Here is a 16,317-nt window from a genome sequence, read left to right as displayed (position 1 = left end):
TGATCAAAAAGGTTAGCCTAGTTACATACCTTAACTTCTGAAAGGATACATTGATGTTTAGTCTGGAAACAAACTTAGTGACATCCCACTGATTATATAACTATATAATACAGTATATCTAAATATATAACATATTTCTTAGAACACAGTATATACATAATAAATTGTATAACGGCACACCAGTACTGTAAAGCTAATTAAAGCTAAACTCTAAAAGTCAACATCCTCTACCCATAAGGTTAGTCACATACTTAATTTGATAGACTTCCCTCATAAACATACCAATTTACTCACAAAGTTGGTTGGCAACAAATGTAACTGTGCACAAATATCACAAATATCACCATGTAAACTTTGGTCTAAGGCCCTGCATGTTACAGCTGTTAACCGAACACATGAACCATATCAACAAAATTACAATGGCATTCAATGGCACCAATCGCACAATTAGTATACAAGTATATACTGTATAAACATTTATAAATAGTTCAGAGACAAACTTGTTAAAATTAAACAAAACTGTACTTTTGTAGTCAAATATGTGAAAACATTATAATAGTCACTTTGAGAGGTAACTCAAATGTAATTGTTTTATTAGCTCCCTTTTTTGTCCTTCATATCAATAACTGAGAGTTCAATCCTGTTCAATTTATGGTCAATTTTTTTTTTTAACTAAAAATTAAAAGAAAAATCGAATTTAATTTTTCACACAGTGACGTATGGGAATGTACTATTACTGTTTTACACCATCAATTACCGGATGAGAGTTTTTACTTACAAAACACCATGTGAACTATTTTATGAACAATGTATATTTTTTTTTTTACTTGAATTAGCCTTTTTATTTTTGCAGAAATGTATTGTATTGTTATCTAATATAATATTTCACCACACATGGTAGGGTAAATTAATCGCAAAGCTTACTGTATCATATTTAATACACAAAGGCCTCTATAATTATCAACCTGATCAAAACTTGCCTGAAAAAAGTTTACTTGATTATCCATGCAACATTTTTTTTTTTTTTATTGTGTTAAAATGTGAGTATCAAATATGATCTTTCAGGCTTTGAGGAACATGTTTGTTCATCTCTCAATCATAATTGGATTGCATTTCATTGCATTATATGTTATATTGGTCACACTGGTGCCACAACCACGTTGCCCAACTGATAAGAGCTGCCATTTCTGTTGCATTTGAGAAACATCAAACGGCAACCGAAACAAAAGAACTCGTTTGATCTGCACAGCGCGGAATGTTTATCAGCTCGGACCAATAATAGACAAACTTATGCCATGAATGAATAAGTTATAGAAGGCTTTTCAGTCCACAAATCACCAACATTCACCATGGATTTAATGTAGTAACGCTAACTGTAACCATGGTATTGTGGCAGAAATGGTCGAATGTTTTTACATTATTCATATCATGGTTCGTACACCATCATCTTTTGAGAGTGAAAATCAAGGACTTTCAAGTGCTTCACACAACTTTTTCCCCGCACTTCAAATCTCTAAATGTGAATAATTGCATTGCAGGCTGATTTAAGGTGTGCCCCTAAAGTTTCTGCTTGTGCTTTTAATATTTTTAAAGTGCTCCTAGAAAGAAAAGTTAGTCTGGAGGCCTGCCGTCTCTCAAAGATCCATTCAGAACTGTATTACGCAGTGACATTTGGTTTATCTGCCTGATTCATGAACCAGTGGTTTCGGTGTGGTTTGATGCCCAGCATTCTGTTCTCCAGGCTGGGATCTCCACGAGGGACTTGAGAAATCTCTTTGTCCTCTCCAGCAGAGAACATACCGTCTCCAGATCTCCAGGTAGGCCTCCCTGATCTTTATGATACGAAGGGCGTAAACCACAGGGTTCACCGCTGAGTTGGCGTGAGAGAGGAGTATTCCCGTGTAGAAAGCGATCTGGGGGACGCCTTGTGGGCCCGTTGAAAGCAGTACACAATTCATGAGATGCAGAGGCATCCAACATGCTGCAAACAGCAGGAGAACCAGAGCCAGAGAACGTGCCAGCCTCTTCTCCTTGATTAGAAAAGCCCTTAGTTTAGATTCAACGGGCGCCGAAGTCTCGTCTTCCCTCCGGAGGCGTTTACGGAGACTGTAGAAGACCAGAGAGTAAAGAAGAGTCATGACTGCCAAGGGGAGTAGGATGCAGCCCAGGTAGTTGAAGTAGACCATATAGGGAAGCGGGATGACAGCTAAAAATGTGCAGTTGATATGGGAAGAGTTAAGGAGAGGGGAGGACAGGGAATGGCCGTTGTGCCAACCAAAGAGAGGGGTGAAACCCAGCAGACAGGATATCAACCAACACAGGACCACTGCAGCCCATGAACGCTGCTCAGTGGCGATCTCTTTGTACCTGCAATCACAGAGCATTTGTTCATAAATGTCAGCCGCTAATTAACTTAGCGGGACACACACTTAACCTAAATCAAAGTTCCTTTAAGACAAGTCATTGTCAAGTCATACAAATGCCTCTCAGGCATGCAAGTGCAGCTCTTGAATGGGGAAACATCGAATTCCAAAACTGTTTGCCAAGCTTACAATTAAATTTCATATTTGAAATCACCAATGAAATCTGACAACAACTATCTCATAAATTTTCTTTCTAAACGCTCGAATCATGACAGAAAATTACTTTTTTCAGGCTGGATCAAGCTCATGGGCAGTGGAAGTGCAAGTCTGACTGACTCTGGAGCTTGTAATGGCTGCAATGACGTGATGACTTTACCAATCGGCGATTGGCTCTTATTTAGAAGGCGGGACTTATTCCACCATATTGAGAGTTGCACTTTCCCCCATTCAAAACAATAAGAGTGACGCGTCTTGTGTAATTCTAGTCTTTGCCTAAATCTACCACCCTTGTGGAAAAGAAGTTCACTTTGATATATGTGTGAACTGTATGAACTACAGTTTAAAATGATATTAAATGCAATTAGTTTTTTTGACCCACTTAAGCAGGACTTAATTACATCTTCATATGTCATTTCATAATCACTTCTATTGTTTTTGATATATGGTTAAAGGTACTGCTGAATGTACAAGCAGTTATGTAATTTCTATTGAAACTTTTATGTCATGTGCAGAATATATTTAAATATATTTGTTATTGCACATTTTTAATGATGAAGTTGTAATTTAGTACATGTAAAATATATGAACTATAAATGTAATATCGAATAACACACTAGAGTTAAAATTAATAAGCAATACTTTAAATGTGCTTTAGTATGTTAGTCAGCTCATCAAAATAAGTGTACTTCTTTAAGCACGGCAATAGACTGTTAACATAATAACATAATGACTTAAAATGTACTTTAAAGTAAAACTTTAATTTGACTATTACAAAGTGCACTTTTTTAAAGTGTACTTAAGTGTGTTCAGAAACATGGTCATGAAAGTGTACAGGCGTTTTATTTCACTAATATTAAATTATATGCAATATATATTAAAATAAAATCACATTTTTATGATTTTTAAGTATTCACATTCAATACAATAAAGCACTTCTTATTCACAAGGGTAAGCATTCTGATCTAGTACTTCTAGTACTCCAAAATACTAAACTATAAACAATATTGATTTTTTTTATCATGACATTTGACTCGTCACTGTGTTAACACCAGGCCTGATATCTGATTTTATGTTTGGGTTGATTGTTATGTGTTTCTCATTGAGCTCTGGATGTGGGAAAAGCATATGTTATGTGTCAGTTGGGAATACAGTCAACGAGTGCCATATTGTTTAGATAAATGCAGTATAATAAGTGTGAGAACACTGTTTATTGAGCCTCAAAGAGGCTGTTCTCAAACAGAACATGAACTCTGCAAGGCATTTGTATGTTATACAAAACTGAGAAATTAAAAGTGCCACTTCAATTGTATCGTTTGCTAATTAAATTGACACAAAAATGAAAATTTTCTTATTTTATTTAGGCTATCCCTTATGTCATTATCTCATATGTTGATGTTGATATTTTGAACGTTGATATTTTCCATTATAAGAAAATGAGGCAATGAAGCCCCACAGGCTAAAACATAGTCCAGGTAACTTGTTATAGGCTATTCTAGGTTATATTGACTTATTATTAAATGTTTTACAGTGAATTTAATATTTCTCAATCCACTGTCCATCCACATTAAAAAACAACAACAACCTCAGAAAACTGTAGGCTACAATATGACACTATAGCCTAACATTAGCAGGTTAGTTTGTTGATTGCTTTTCGTTTGTATTACTGTATTGTATATCTGTGAAAGAAGAACATTTATTTTGATTTTGCATTATTAAATGGACAGTTCTCCCAAAAAAAAGAACAAATGCTTTTATGGTGCTTTTTAAATTTGATGAAACTTGACAGTCTCTCAGTCAGTCCAGACGTCTTGAGTGAGTATAAATGAAAGTTTTCATTTTGGGCTGAATAACTAACAGTTAAATGACTCGCAGGCATTGTGTTAAAATGCGGTTTCAAATCAAAACAGATATATAATAATGAGTAACACTTTGCATGACACGTGTTTAGGGTTTGAAATAAACACGAGCCAACCCGCCAAATGCGGATGAAAATCAACCGTGACGGTTATGAACACACTAGCCAATTTGGCGGGTTCTGATAATGTTCTGTCAGTTCCCATCTCCATCAGAGTTTCATTTCATAGGCGACCCCCGTCCCATAAATGGACTCGGAGAAATGTCGCACATCCAACACTTTTTCGCCCTCTAGCGTCTATATTGCGACGCTGCTAAGTGCCGATAATGCAGTGCTTTATATGAGAAACATCTACAGTCAATGTATTGACGTGAAGGGCATGGCAATTTTATCATCATGAAAGTATATTGCTGTGGTATAATTTTGTCATCATGATGATATTTTGGAACATAGTCTTCATTATCATTGTTGGACGTTTTGGGAGTAAAAGTCTAATAGTTGTGATTTTGTTAATCTTCTTGATATTTATTATAAATTATTTATCCTTGCACATCTTTTTTTTTTTTTCTTCTTTTTTTTAAATTCCTGTGCCCTCATAATTTTTATTCAAAATAAACCAGTGCTATGCAGTGCTATTTCTTTGGCATGTTTACTGGCATGAGGGCGGGATATAGCGATAGCAAACCACAACCATCCAATCAATTCCCAATGGACAAATCAAGTCCCGCCCTACATTTTTTCTTATTTGAAAAGACTTTTTCTTTGGATACGTGTCAAAATAGGGAAGATTAGACTATTGTGTCTTCTGTTTCATGTCAACAGCCAAATTGGCTGGTGGGTAAAAAAAGTTAATTTCAAACCCTGGACACATTATATGATAGAATACAAACAGTGTACGATCATCTCAAACTGACTAGGAACTGTAGGTGCATTCACGCCATGTTGTAATTACCCGTATTTATGATATTTCAACTTGTAAAAAGCGTCCATGTACTCGTAGAGCTCGTAATTACAGTTTGTAAAATGGGAATTTTCTGAGAGCTCCTACTTGTACCACCTGACCACTGCAGATTAATTGAGGTGTTGATAGTTTTGCCATAGAAACGCATAATTCAAAGTCCGATGACGTGAACAACTTTGAATAGAACGTCACGTGTTGTCATCTCGACATGACGTGAATGCATCACGTGTTTGCTGGTTCTGACTGCTAACATAAGATTGCCAAAAGTTCTTACCTGAGAGGTATTGATACCCGCAGGTATCGGTCCACAGCAATAGCCAAAAGAGACAACACAGATGCTTGGGTCAGCACCAACACCACACAACTGACCGCCAGACAGGCCTGGAATGGGATCTCCACCCACCCGTCCACCAGCACAGCCAGTGGCACTGCCACCGACCCTACCAGGAAATCTGCCACGGCCAGAGAGGCCACAAAACAGAAGGTAGGCTGACGGAAAGTCCGCGTCAAACACACGGCCCAAACCACCAGCACATTCCCCAGGCAGCAAGCCACGGCGATGGCGAGCTCCAGAGAGGTGTAGATCAACCAGGCCATGAGGAGAGCAACCAATACAAGGACAACGAGCAAACAGAGTCTCAGTCGAGATGGAAAAATCTGAAGATGGATCTGAAGAAGCCTGTGAACATCTGGTCTGCTCTCCTCCACACACACCCCTGATCTTCAGTATGCATCTCTAAGGGTCTCATTTTCACTTATTTGTCTTCTGAATAGACAATATTATTCACTGTCACATCTGTATTTCATCAACTAATTCCATTTGAAGGCGGATAAAAATAATGATGTTAAATCCCGAGTCACAATCAAAATGTTGGAAAACGTGCTGCTTATTTTAGTTCTATCACACTAACAACCACAGCTTCAAAGTTATATTTAGCCTCTACAATACTGGCAAGATACTGTTTGTGCAGCAATAAACATTTAATACAGCAGTATGCTACATTTGTCACGTGACCAGATCACATGCAAGTTTAATTCATATAGGGTCTTCACCTCGGAAATAATGTGTTTTTAATGCAATTTCTGAGGAACTGTTTGTGGTCAAATAATATAATGAGTCACACAAACAAAACAAAAAAAAGTTATAGTTGATATTACTTCCAGTAGTGTAAGGTGGTGTGGTAACAGAAGCGCATGGAGAAGATTAGGGGTAGTATTTATTTTAATAAACAAAACATGCAGTAGATGCAAGGAGACTAAATAACAGGAACTTTGGAGATCACATACCAACATGAACAAACGAAAACTAACAAGGAGTAACTGAAACACAGGGCTTTAAATACACAGACAAAGGAAACTAGATGAGACAAAGGTTAAACTAATAACTAACTAAGGCAACTAACTAGGGAGTAATCAGGGACTAAACTGGAATGGAATACAAGAAAATGAAGCACAAGCAAAATTACTACTAAATTACATATCTCTCAGAAGGCGTGTCCTCACAGTGTCTTAATCTCTAACGGCGGAGAGAGGAAGGTGGTTTAGGAGGTGGGTAAGCAGCTGGTACGGATGGGGACCTGGAGGAGATGGTAGAGGGAGACACCAAGATGATCTAGAGTGACACCGTAGGTTTGGGAGGCCAAGGCTATGTCTCTCACCTGTGGGACCAAGGTGTAGATAGGGGACCCGGAAGACCGGTGGGACATCGGAGGGAGCGAGGACAAAGGACGAGCCGGAGGGAAGGAGGAGCCCAATGGAGCTAAACGGATGGAGGGCTGAGGCGTAGCCGGAGGCCCGGGAAGTCCACGGCAGGACCAGGACAATGATGGACCAAGGCAGAGCCGGAGGATAGAGGGAGCCCAAGTAATGACAGACCACGGTGAACCAGAGTGAGTGTGAAGCCAAGGCGGAGCAGAGGGACTAACAGACCGAGGTGGAGTCATGGGCCCGGAGAAGGTGCAGCCGGGGAATCCGCCTCACAAGGCCAGGATGGTGTTAGAGATGTCCGAGGCGGAGCCAAAGAGCTGGAGGGAGCCAGTGGATAGGGCTGAGCTGATGAGTTGAATGGCACCAGCAGAGAAAGCAGATCCAAGGGAGTGGATGGAGCCAGTGGAGAGGGTGGGGCCAGTGATTCCAGATGGGACCAGTCAATGCAAGAAGCCAAATGGGACAGGCTGAGGCGGAATGATATCGGGGTTGGGGACTGTGGTTAGGAACTGGCTCCGTGGTCCACAAATCAATGAGCCATTGATCCTCTTCTGCCTGTGTGAGAAGCTCCGGACTCTGATGATGACTCTGGCTTCTGGTCTGGAGCGGGCAGGAGGATGGCTGCTGGAGGTGGTACTGGATCGGGGGAGTTGGAGTTGATGTTGTCCACCTCGACAACTCCCATGGTGAAGGAGGATCCACACACCTATAAGGTGTAATCGGAGAAGTCGATTAGGGGACGTGGCCCTCCTTCAATAGCAGTACCTGCTCCAATATGCCATCCAACCTGCTCCAGAAGAGGTACTTGAGTGCCTCATCGTCCCACCGTGCCTCATGGTACAGGTCCAAGAACTCCTCCACATACTTCTCCAGTGAGCATCTGCTTTGTACAGTCCATTTTTTTTCTTTTCTCTCATCACTTTTGGGTCAGTTCTTCTGTAAGATGGTGTGGTAGCAAAGTGCTGTGCTGGGACTACGAACCAAATCAAATCATGTCTATCAACGAGTGCCCCTCGACTTATGCTGGAACTTATGCTTAAGTTTCTTTCCTCCAGGCATGAGACTGTACTGCGCCCGTACTACAAGTTTAAAGTCAAATGCAGTGTGTCAACTGAGGTTTCTTTTGTTTATAGTGGTGTGCAGACATTTTCCTATGACTGACAGTAAACTTATATTTGACCCGTAAGAACACTAAATCAGTATTGTCATGAGATGAGATCTCATTAAAGACCAAACAAGGCCAAGTAGAAATCTAAATCCTACAAAAAAGAACAGGGAAATATAACACTTGAGTTACATTTTTAGCCAATCAGAAAATTTGTTTCACACACACAGCTGATGCAACTGGTTTCTGGTTGTGATCACTGTAATGATGATACATTTCTCATATCAAAAGTCTCACTGTAAGGTCCTCCTGGGTCAGAAGAAATTTGGGATTAGACATCAAAAGGACATTTTTGTCGGTGTAGTTGTTCTGATTACACAATCTTCTGTTATTCTCTATTATTGGGACCTTGCTGACATTTCACTCCCTCCATCTGCTGGTCAGTGTTCATTAATGCATCTTGTTTATTTAAAAGATGTGTTTTGTATTCCTACGGACAACAGGGGGCAGTGCTGCATTTGAGTCTTCATCAGCCAAAGACAGTTGTGGTCAGTGAATGAAGCAGTGAAATCTCTTATAAGGAGATGAATGACTAGATGAAAGATCAAGTATGAGAAAAACAAAACAAACAAACAAACAAACAAAAAAAACATTAAGAAATGCCAAAATGACCAGGCAATAGATTCAGTTCTCCTCAAAGAACTGGCTAAAAAAAAAGTGACCAGAAAGTGTTATTTTTTACACAGTTTTTGCGTTAAAGATTGTGTCTTTGATATAAATCTAAAATATATATTTTTTGAAAATCTAAATATTTAAAATCTAATTCAGTCAATGTTTAATCGTTTCATAATGCTTAATTTTAGACTGAAAAGGAATACAAGTTTAGTAAAAAAAAAAAAAGTTGAAATTTTGGAAAATGTTGAAAACGTGTCAGACTGTGTAATACTAAAATTGTATAACATTTCAGGACGTTTTTGAAGATTGTATAAGCATGTTTAAACAAAATGCATGTGAAACTGTGCTATTTAAAAAAAAAAAAAAAATCTATATTGAAATTAAAACAGCATTTCTCTGTATGATGTTTTACATGTTAGAGCACCAGGGTTGTACATCATGATGTCTATGTAGAGAACAAAAATGTTTTTATTATTATGCAACTCGTTTCAAATACAAACCAAAAAAAAAGAATGTCTGTCAGAACACACACTTTTATAACTTCTAACTGGGATATTTTTTCATCAAAACTTTATATAAGAAGTTAATCTATAAAGTAACACTATGACCTGCACAGTTTGTCACTAACATTCAAGGAATTTGCAAGAATGAAAAAATAAAAAAATAAAATACAGCTTCATCGGACTCATTTCAAAATGTTCATTTTGGATCCTAAATTAACGTCATAATTAGTACTTCAACATGATGTTAGCAAAACTAACATTGATTTTACATACTGTAAACAGTAATTTGGCAACTTAAGTTTCATACAAAATTGTATATATAGTTTTATATTTTAAGGTCTAATAAATTAGACTATAATTGTAACAGTTTGTGTGGTTTTAACAGAAAGCCACTGGCATGAGACAAACAACATCTTTCTCTACTCGACAATCATTAACAGTTCTGTTGTAGTGGCGGTTTCCAGAGTACACATGCTTTGCATATGTGGCCATATGTGCGTGAATATGTATATGGTGGGCACGTGGTAAACTGCCATCAGACGGAGCACAGGTCTTTGTCAGAGATATTGTCTTTTGTGAGAGCTCCTCATGGTGAGGCTTATGTGAGAATTCCAGTGTGGCCAGTTTTTTTTTTTGTTTTTGTTTGTTTCATCTGTCCAAAGAACGTTTGAAAAGTAGCTGACACTACTGGAACTTCAAACGGGGCGGGTTCTATGGTCAGATGAAACCAAAAAATTCGCTTTTTTGGCAGCAAACACTTAATATGGGTTTGGTGCACACAAGGATAAAAAAGTACCCCACACTCTCAGAAAAAAAGGTACAAAAGCTGTTACTGTGGCAGTACCTTTTCAAAAGGTACACCTTTGTACCTAAAGAGTGCATTTAAGTCCCTCAAAGGTACATATTGGTACCAAACATGTACATATTGGTACCAAACATGTACATACTGTATTAGTACCTAAATGGTACATATTAGAACCCTTTTGAAGGGTACTGTCCCAGTGACAGCTTTTGTACCTTTTTTTCTGAGAGTGCATGTGTAAAATGAAATACCCTGCTGTATCTTTAATGCTGTGGCCTAATGTTCTGCCAGAGGTCCTGGACATCTTGTTAGATACATGGCATCATGGATTCTATCAAATACCATCAGATACAAAATCTAAACCTGTCACCTGGCCATGGTTGGATCTTCCAACAGGACTGTGATCCAAAAACAAACATCAAAATCAAAACAAAAATGGGTCACTGAGCACAAAACCAAGCATCTGCAATGGCCATCCCAGTCCCTGACCTGAACCCTATAGAAAACGAGTGGGCTGAACTGAAGAGAAGAAGCGCCAACATGGATCTAGGAATCTGAAGGATCTGGAGAGATTCTGTATGGAGGAATGGTCTCTGATCTCTGTCAGGTGTTCTCCAAACTCATCAGGCATTATAGGAGAAAACTCAGAACTGTTACCTTGGCAAAAGGAGGTTGCAAGAAGTATTTAATAAAAGGGGGCAAATTATTGTTCCCAATGTGTTTTGGAGAAAAACATTTATTTCATAATGTGATTTTCCCCCCACTTTCAATTCTCTTACTTTTCACTTCAGTGAAAGTTTAGATTTTTGCATTTATTTTTAATGAAATATCAAAAGGATTAACAATGCAGATTTATTTTTACAGCCATCTTTGATCATATTTACCAAGGGGGCAAAAAAAAAAAAAAAAAAACTGATCATGAACAAAACATTTTCACAATGTAATTTTATAAATTAAAAAGATTAACATGACTGCACTGTCAAAAATACAACTTTGCATGTAAAGATTAATTTATTCAGGAACATCAGGTGTCAACATTTAATGGCATTAAAAATGAATTGAAATTAGCACAAAAATGAGCGAATATTTTATATATAAAAAACGGATTCATAACTACATATAACGCAGTGTAATGGTTAACAATCCTCAGATTTACATATTTCAAAGATCACCTTCAACTTCATAGAATTCCATGTTATTCAATGCTAGTGTACATAAAAATTCCCAAGTTCAATTGAGCCTCAATTAATCCAAATACTATTATAAAATCAGTGTTTTAAGTCCACATTACATTATGAACATTAAAAAGGCAAGCCCATCCTCTGTAAAATACTCAGTATTTATTTACTCTTTCCCAGCTAGGAGAACGTCTTGATGGATGGAGCACATTAACTACTCGTGAATCTCTACGAGTTGTTCTGAAGGCCTCTCAGTGTTCTCTCAGTGAACTGATAGGTAAGTTTACGCTTCACTTTGCAGATCTCTCCTGTTCGCGAATAGTTTCGCAGGGCACGGGCCATTTTCTGGTACGTCATGGTTTTCCGGTTGCCCTTGCGTCTGCCCCACATCTCTGCCAGCTTTTCCTTGTTCTGGGAGGAGAACTGGAACGTTCCGCTGTTAGACTGAACCCACCAAATGCAGCTCCGCATGTCTGGTGTCTGTAGCATCTCATATAAGAACTGGAATAGGCGCTCTTTCCTTTTACCTGAGAAATGTCAATGGTTTAGTGACTGTTAAATAGCAGAATGTAACATTTACGCATCCGTCTATTTATCTGTCTGTCTTTCTATCTGTTTGTGTGTCTATGTAATCACTCAGGTCAATGCACAGTCTATTATCAAGGCCTATTATTATTATTATTAAAAATGATCCTATATAGTGCCCAGATAGCAACATAGTGTCAGCCCAGATCCGGCCCACATCTGGTACGTGTGGAATCCACGTGTACCAGACGTGGGCCGGATCTGGGCCAACACTATGTTGCTGTCTGGGTGATGTCCAAATCGATCGAACCAAAGCCAGTGTAAACCACTTGACTGTAAGGGTAACTCTATTTGGAAGAAAAAATACAAGGTGGGTGACATGTTGGAAACATAAACGCAACATTTGACACTAAATAAAGTCAAAAGAGCCCAGCCAAGTCTGTCTCGATGATATTCAGCTCTCTAGATATGACTCCTCAATGTAAGTGGGATTTTATGCCCATGTTAATTGAAGTTGTTTTTGGACCCCATTGACGTCAAACAATCTGTTGTGTTCCACAGAACTTGAGGGCGAGTAAATGATTAGAATTGATCATTTATTGGTGAAACATTCCCTTTTAATTATTTTTAATCAGTCCATTTTAAGCTGACTCACTGAAACGAATCGACTGGCCCACAACCAAAATGAAAATAGGACAAACGAAGGCCTACTAATGCTGTGTTTTACCTGAGAGCGGAGCTAGTGCCATAGAGTCATACACAATCTGTCCCTTCCTGTCAGAGGTCGGAGATGGCGGAAATTCTTGGCATCCAGAACTGGTGGACAGCGAATCTGAATCACTGCACTGGTTTCTGTCATACTGGCAGTGTCCCTAAAACGTAGACTGTTATTAACATCCACGTATAGGTCAAACTACATACAGAACTTCATATGACTGTAATATTATTAGTGTTTATGTCTGGTGAGACCTACCCAGTCGTTGTGACTTGACTGAGAGAGCCACGTCTGCTGCTGCTGAGGCTGTAGTTCATGAGTCTCATCTGTTCCTGGTACTGCACTATAATGCCATTCATATGCATAACGACCAGACCAGCTGTTCTCTATGGAAACACATCAATCATTATCACATATGCTGCTCGCTACAATCAACAACACATACTAGCTGGAAGAAGTTCAGCCTAAAAATGGTATTTGTTGCTGCCAAGTTGGATTGGATAAAGCAATTTATCCAATCCAACTTGGCAGCAACAAATACCATTTTTAGGTTGATTCCCATGAAAAGTGTAAGTACTGTTAATCTGTAGCACTTTCAAAAGACACAGCAACAGCTCGACCAATGGTGTGAGTTTGGGGGCGGCGCTAGCCGTCTGATTGACCAATGGGGGACATGGAGAAGGTAGACCTGTTTAAAAACTGTGTGACTGTGTTTATACAGGTTTTTTTGTGGCAAAAAGATCACACAATTCAGAAGTAAGTACTTTTTATTGCTAAATTCCCACTGTTTGTACAGTTTCTCCTCTCTCAACTAAACTGTTATAACCTGAGGTATGGAATCCACGTATTGAGACAAATAACAAAGCTTTGTCAAAGAGGAAATTACTAACGTTACAAAACTGAAAGTGCACTTCCATTCAATTCAAAAAGGAGAAGTGGCCCTTCCCTCAGTGGTCTCCTATGGTGTTTTAGTTTTGATTGTAAAACACTCACCTGCCATACTGTGCTCCTCTTGGTTTCTCCTCTGGACACATGGCGCGGACATCACCTCCACAGAGTGCTCCTGCAGGTATTCCTCAATCATGTCGAGGTCCAGGTTCCCTGACAACGCCTCTCTAGGGCCCAGGTCTTGGAAGTATTGAACCTGTAGCATGTAAGCAAGCATTAAATAATATGCAGTACAGACTCTACACAATGAGCATCAGTGGAATAATGGGTAAAATAAAGTTAAATATTTCAATTTCATTCTTTCGAGTTGCTTTCATGTTTAGGAGAGACAATTTTCTTTCCTTCTCGTAGATTCAAAGAACAACACATTTAAAAATTGCATTAAAAAATGACATATATATACAGTTGTGCTCAAAAGTTTACATATCCCTTGCAGAATCTGCAAACATTGTAATAATTTTAACAAATCGAGGGTTCATAAAATTGCATGTTATTTTTCATTTAGTACTGCCCTTCAAAAGATACTAATATGCTTCCCAGAAGACAGACAGACAAAAAATAAATAATAATAATAATAATTTTACCCTAATCATCCAAATCAAAAAGTTTAAAAAGTGTGAAAAAGGTTAAAATATGCAAAAGATACTGGAAAAGCAAAGAGAGTACAGGACCTGAAGTATTATCCTGAAGAAAAGAGCTCAGAACAAACAAGGGACTCGTGAACAACCATCACAAAACATAAAAACAGCTGTGGATCATCCAGGTAATGAAATACAGTATTAAGAGTACAAGGGTACATGTACAATTTTGAATGGGATCATTTTTATAGATTCAACTATATATATATTTTTTTGTAAACATCTGTTATGTTAAATATCTTATTCAGGTACTAAATATATAAAAAAAAAAATAACATGCAATTTTAATGATCCCTTCTTATTTTGTTAAAATTATTTTAAAAGAAAATGCAAATTCTGCAAGGGGTGTGTAAACTTTTGAGCACAATTATATTAATTTATAGTTACAACTGTTTAACAGGAATATTGGAAGGAAGTTGCAACAATTTGCATGAGTACAAAAAGTGAATCTCCCTCTTCTCAGTAAAAATGATAATAATTTGCATTGTGAGTATGTAAACATTTTAGTGGTAATACTATGCATATTATTTAATAAGCATATATATTTTGCCTACAGCATTTTGACATTTAAGCCACACTTTAAATATCTGAATGTCATTGCATTAAACAACAAAATATAAAACTAAGTGTCATTTTACTTTCATTTTTACACCAGCGTATTCTCATACAACATATGCAACACTTTAAATGTACATCAAAACTTTCTGCATTCATATGTGTAGAACAGATATGATATTACACAGGAATAATGATTGTTCCAAATCATTTCAGCACCAATAAACATTCACACAACAGTGGCATTCAAGTGCCGTTCAATAGAGCTTATATATACACACCTGTGTGTTTAATATATCATAGTGCATGTCCTTTAATTTATATACAGGTATATATATATATTTTTTAATGAGATCCTGCAGAGCTGGAAAATCATTTGTCATACACCCCCACCCCAGAAAAATAAATAAATAAATACTCACGGTTTCAAGGGCCAACATCTGAAAAAAAAAAAAAAAAAAAAACAGATAAGTATCCAAAACTCAAACAGCACATGAGTACAAACATCTTATAGTGACACTGCACAGAATGAACGTAATGTTGTTAGAATGCAGTTTGATCACTTTCTGAAACACATTTCAGAAACTGAAACAACTGTAAAATAAATACTCTCACATAACTACAGAAGCATTGTGAATATTCAGTTACCTCAATGTAGTTCCAGTGGCTATTAATGTGCCGCAATAGGAAAGTGGACAAGCCTGTCCTGAAAGTGACTGCTGAACAAGAGCTTGAAAGTGAAGGTGGAGCTGTGCATCACCTGTAATACACACCTGTCGTCTGATCTGACCCTTTTATATCCTCCTCTCTCTCTCTCTCTTCGCTTTCCCCTCCTCCTACTGGAATCCTCATAACGTTGAGCCATCCTTCCATCATCAAAATGCAAATCTCTATTAATCAAACATTCATCTGGGTTTAACGGTATGAACGCGTCTTACAACCACTCCCCATGCTCTGTCTGTAGTAAAGCCTTCTGGGTATTTGGTCTGCATTGTTATACTTTGTGTCCTAAAAAGTGGGATTTTACTTCTAACCGCCACAGCGATTATTGAAGTAATTAGGGTATTACACGCATCCAGATAAAATCTCTTATCCCTGTCTGAAATCTTGCAGTTGATATGATTATGGTGTTGATATGTCAGGAAAACCATCATAACACGTTTATTTAACGGCCCATGATCCGAAATGGATGACCTACTTGAGATCTACCGAAGCAGACGTTCATTAAATGTTTATTTGTATAAAATGAAATCAACTAACACATGCATGTGAATCATCATCTTCCTGTTCTGTGGTCAGTAAAGTTTAATGACGGAACAGTAACTCGCATTCAAAGCAAGAGACTGAGACGGAGGCTTCTAATCGTTTAAAGTGGAAAAACTTTCATTGTTCCAAAAGATTTGTATTTCAAACTTTCTATTCATCAGAGAATCCTGAAAAAAACATTAAGAGCATTAAAAATATGAAGCAGCTGTTTTCAACATTGATGATAATAATAAATGTATATTGAGCATCAAATCATCATATTAGAGTGATTTCTGAAGAAATATACAGTCTTTAGACATACA

At 37.8% G+C, this 16,317-nt stretch overlaps 2 protein-coding genes across 2 annotated transcripts; both read right to left on the bottom strand.

Moving 5' to 3' along the window:
- Window positions 1-1,483: 1,483 nt before the first annotated feature.
- LOC307146320 (adenosine receptor A1) lies at window positions 1,484-5,997 on the bottom strand. The gene is made up of 2 exons (XM_079850218.1): window positions 5,673-5,997; window positions 1,484-2,367 (listed from the first exon to the last, which is right to left on the bottom strand). The coding sequence occupies exons 1-2, from the start codon at window positions 5,993-5,995 to the stop codon at window positions 1,677-1,679; spliced, it is 1,014 nt and encodes a 337-aa protein (XP_079706344.1). The 5' UTR covers window positions 5,996-5,997; the 3' UTR covers window positions 1,484-1,676.
- A 4,916-nt stretch (window positions 5,998-10,913) lies between these two features.
- Window positions 10,914-15,520, bottom strand: LOC307146203 (uncharacterized protein). The gene is made up of 6 exons (XM_079850079.1): window positions 15,398-15,520; window positions 15,172-15,189; window positions 13,602-13,752; window positions 12,867-12,994; window positions 12,621-12,765; window positions 10,914-11,895 (listed from the first exon to the last, which is right to left on the bottom strand). Exons 2-6 carry the CDS (start codon window positions 15,187-15,189, stop codon window positions 11,597-11,599), a joined length of 741 nt encoding a protein of 246 aa, XP_079706205.1. The 5' UTR covers window positions 15,398-15,520; the 3' UTR covers window positions 10,914-11,596.
- Between the last annotated feature and the right edge of the window lie 797 nt (window positions 15,521-16,317).

This window comes from Squalius cephalus (assembly GCF_949319135.1).
Source record: "Squalius cephalus genome assembly, chromosome: 18".
Lineage (NCBI taxonomy): Eukaryota > Metazoa > Chordata > Actinopteri > Cypriniformes > Leuciscidae > Squalius > Squalius cephalus.
This window is presented reverse-complemented; position numbering and strand designations above follow the sequence as displayed.

Excerpts from the sequence above, each read along its gene's own strand:
- LOC307146320 (XM_079850218.1), bottom strand. The coding sequence starts at position 5,995 with ATGGCCTGGTTGATCTACACCTCTCTGGAGCTCGCCATCGCCGTGGCT. Across the intron at positions 2,368-5,672 it reads CGGGTATCAATACCTCTCAG|GTACAAAGAGATCGCCACTG; the intron begins GTAAGAACTTTT and ends CTGTGATTGCAG.
- LOC307146203 (XM_079850079.1), bottom strand. Across the intron at positions 12,995-13,601 it reads AGAGGAGCACAGTATGGCAG|AGAACAGCTGGTCTGGTCGT; the intron begins GTGAGTGTTTTA and ends GTGTTTCCATAG. Across the intron at positions 12,766-12,866 it reads AGTCAAGTCACAACGACTGG|GGACACTGCCAGTATGACAG; the intron begins GTAGGTCTCACC and ends TCTACGTTTTAG.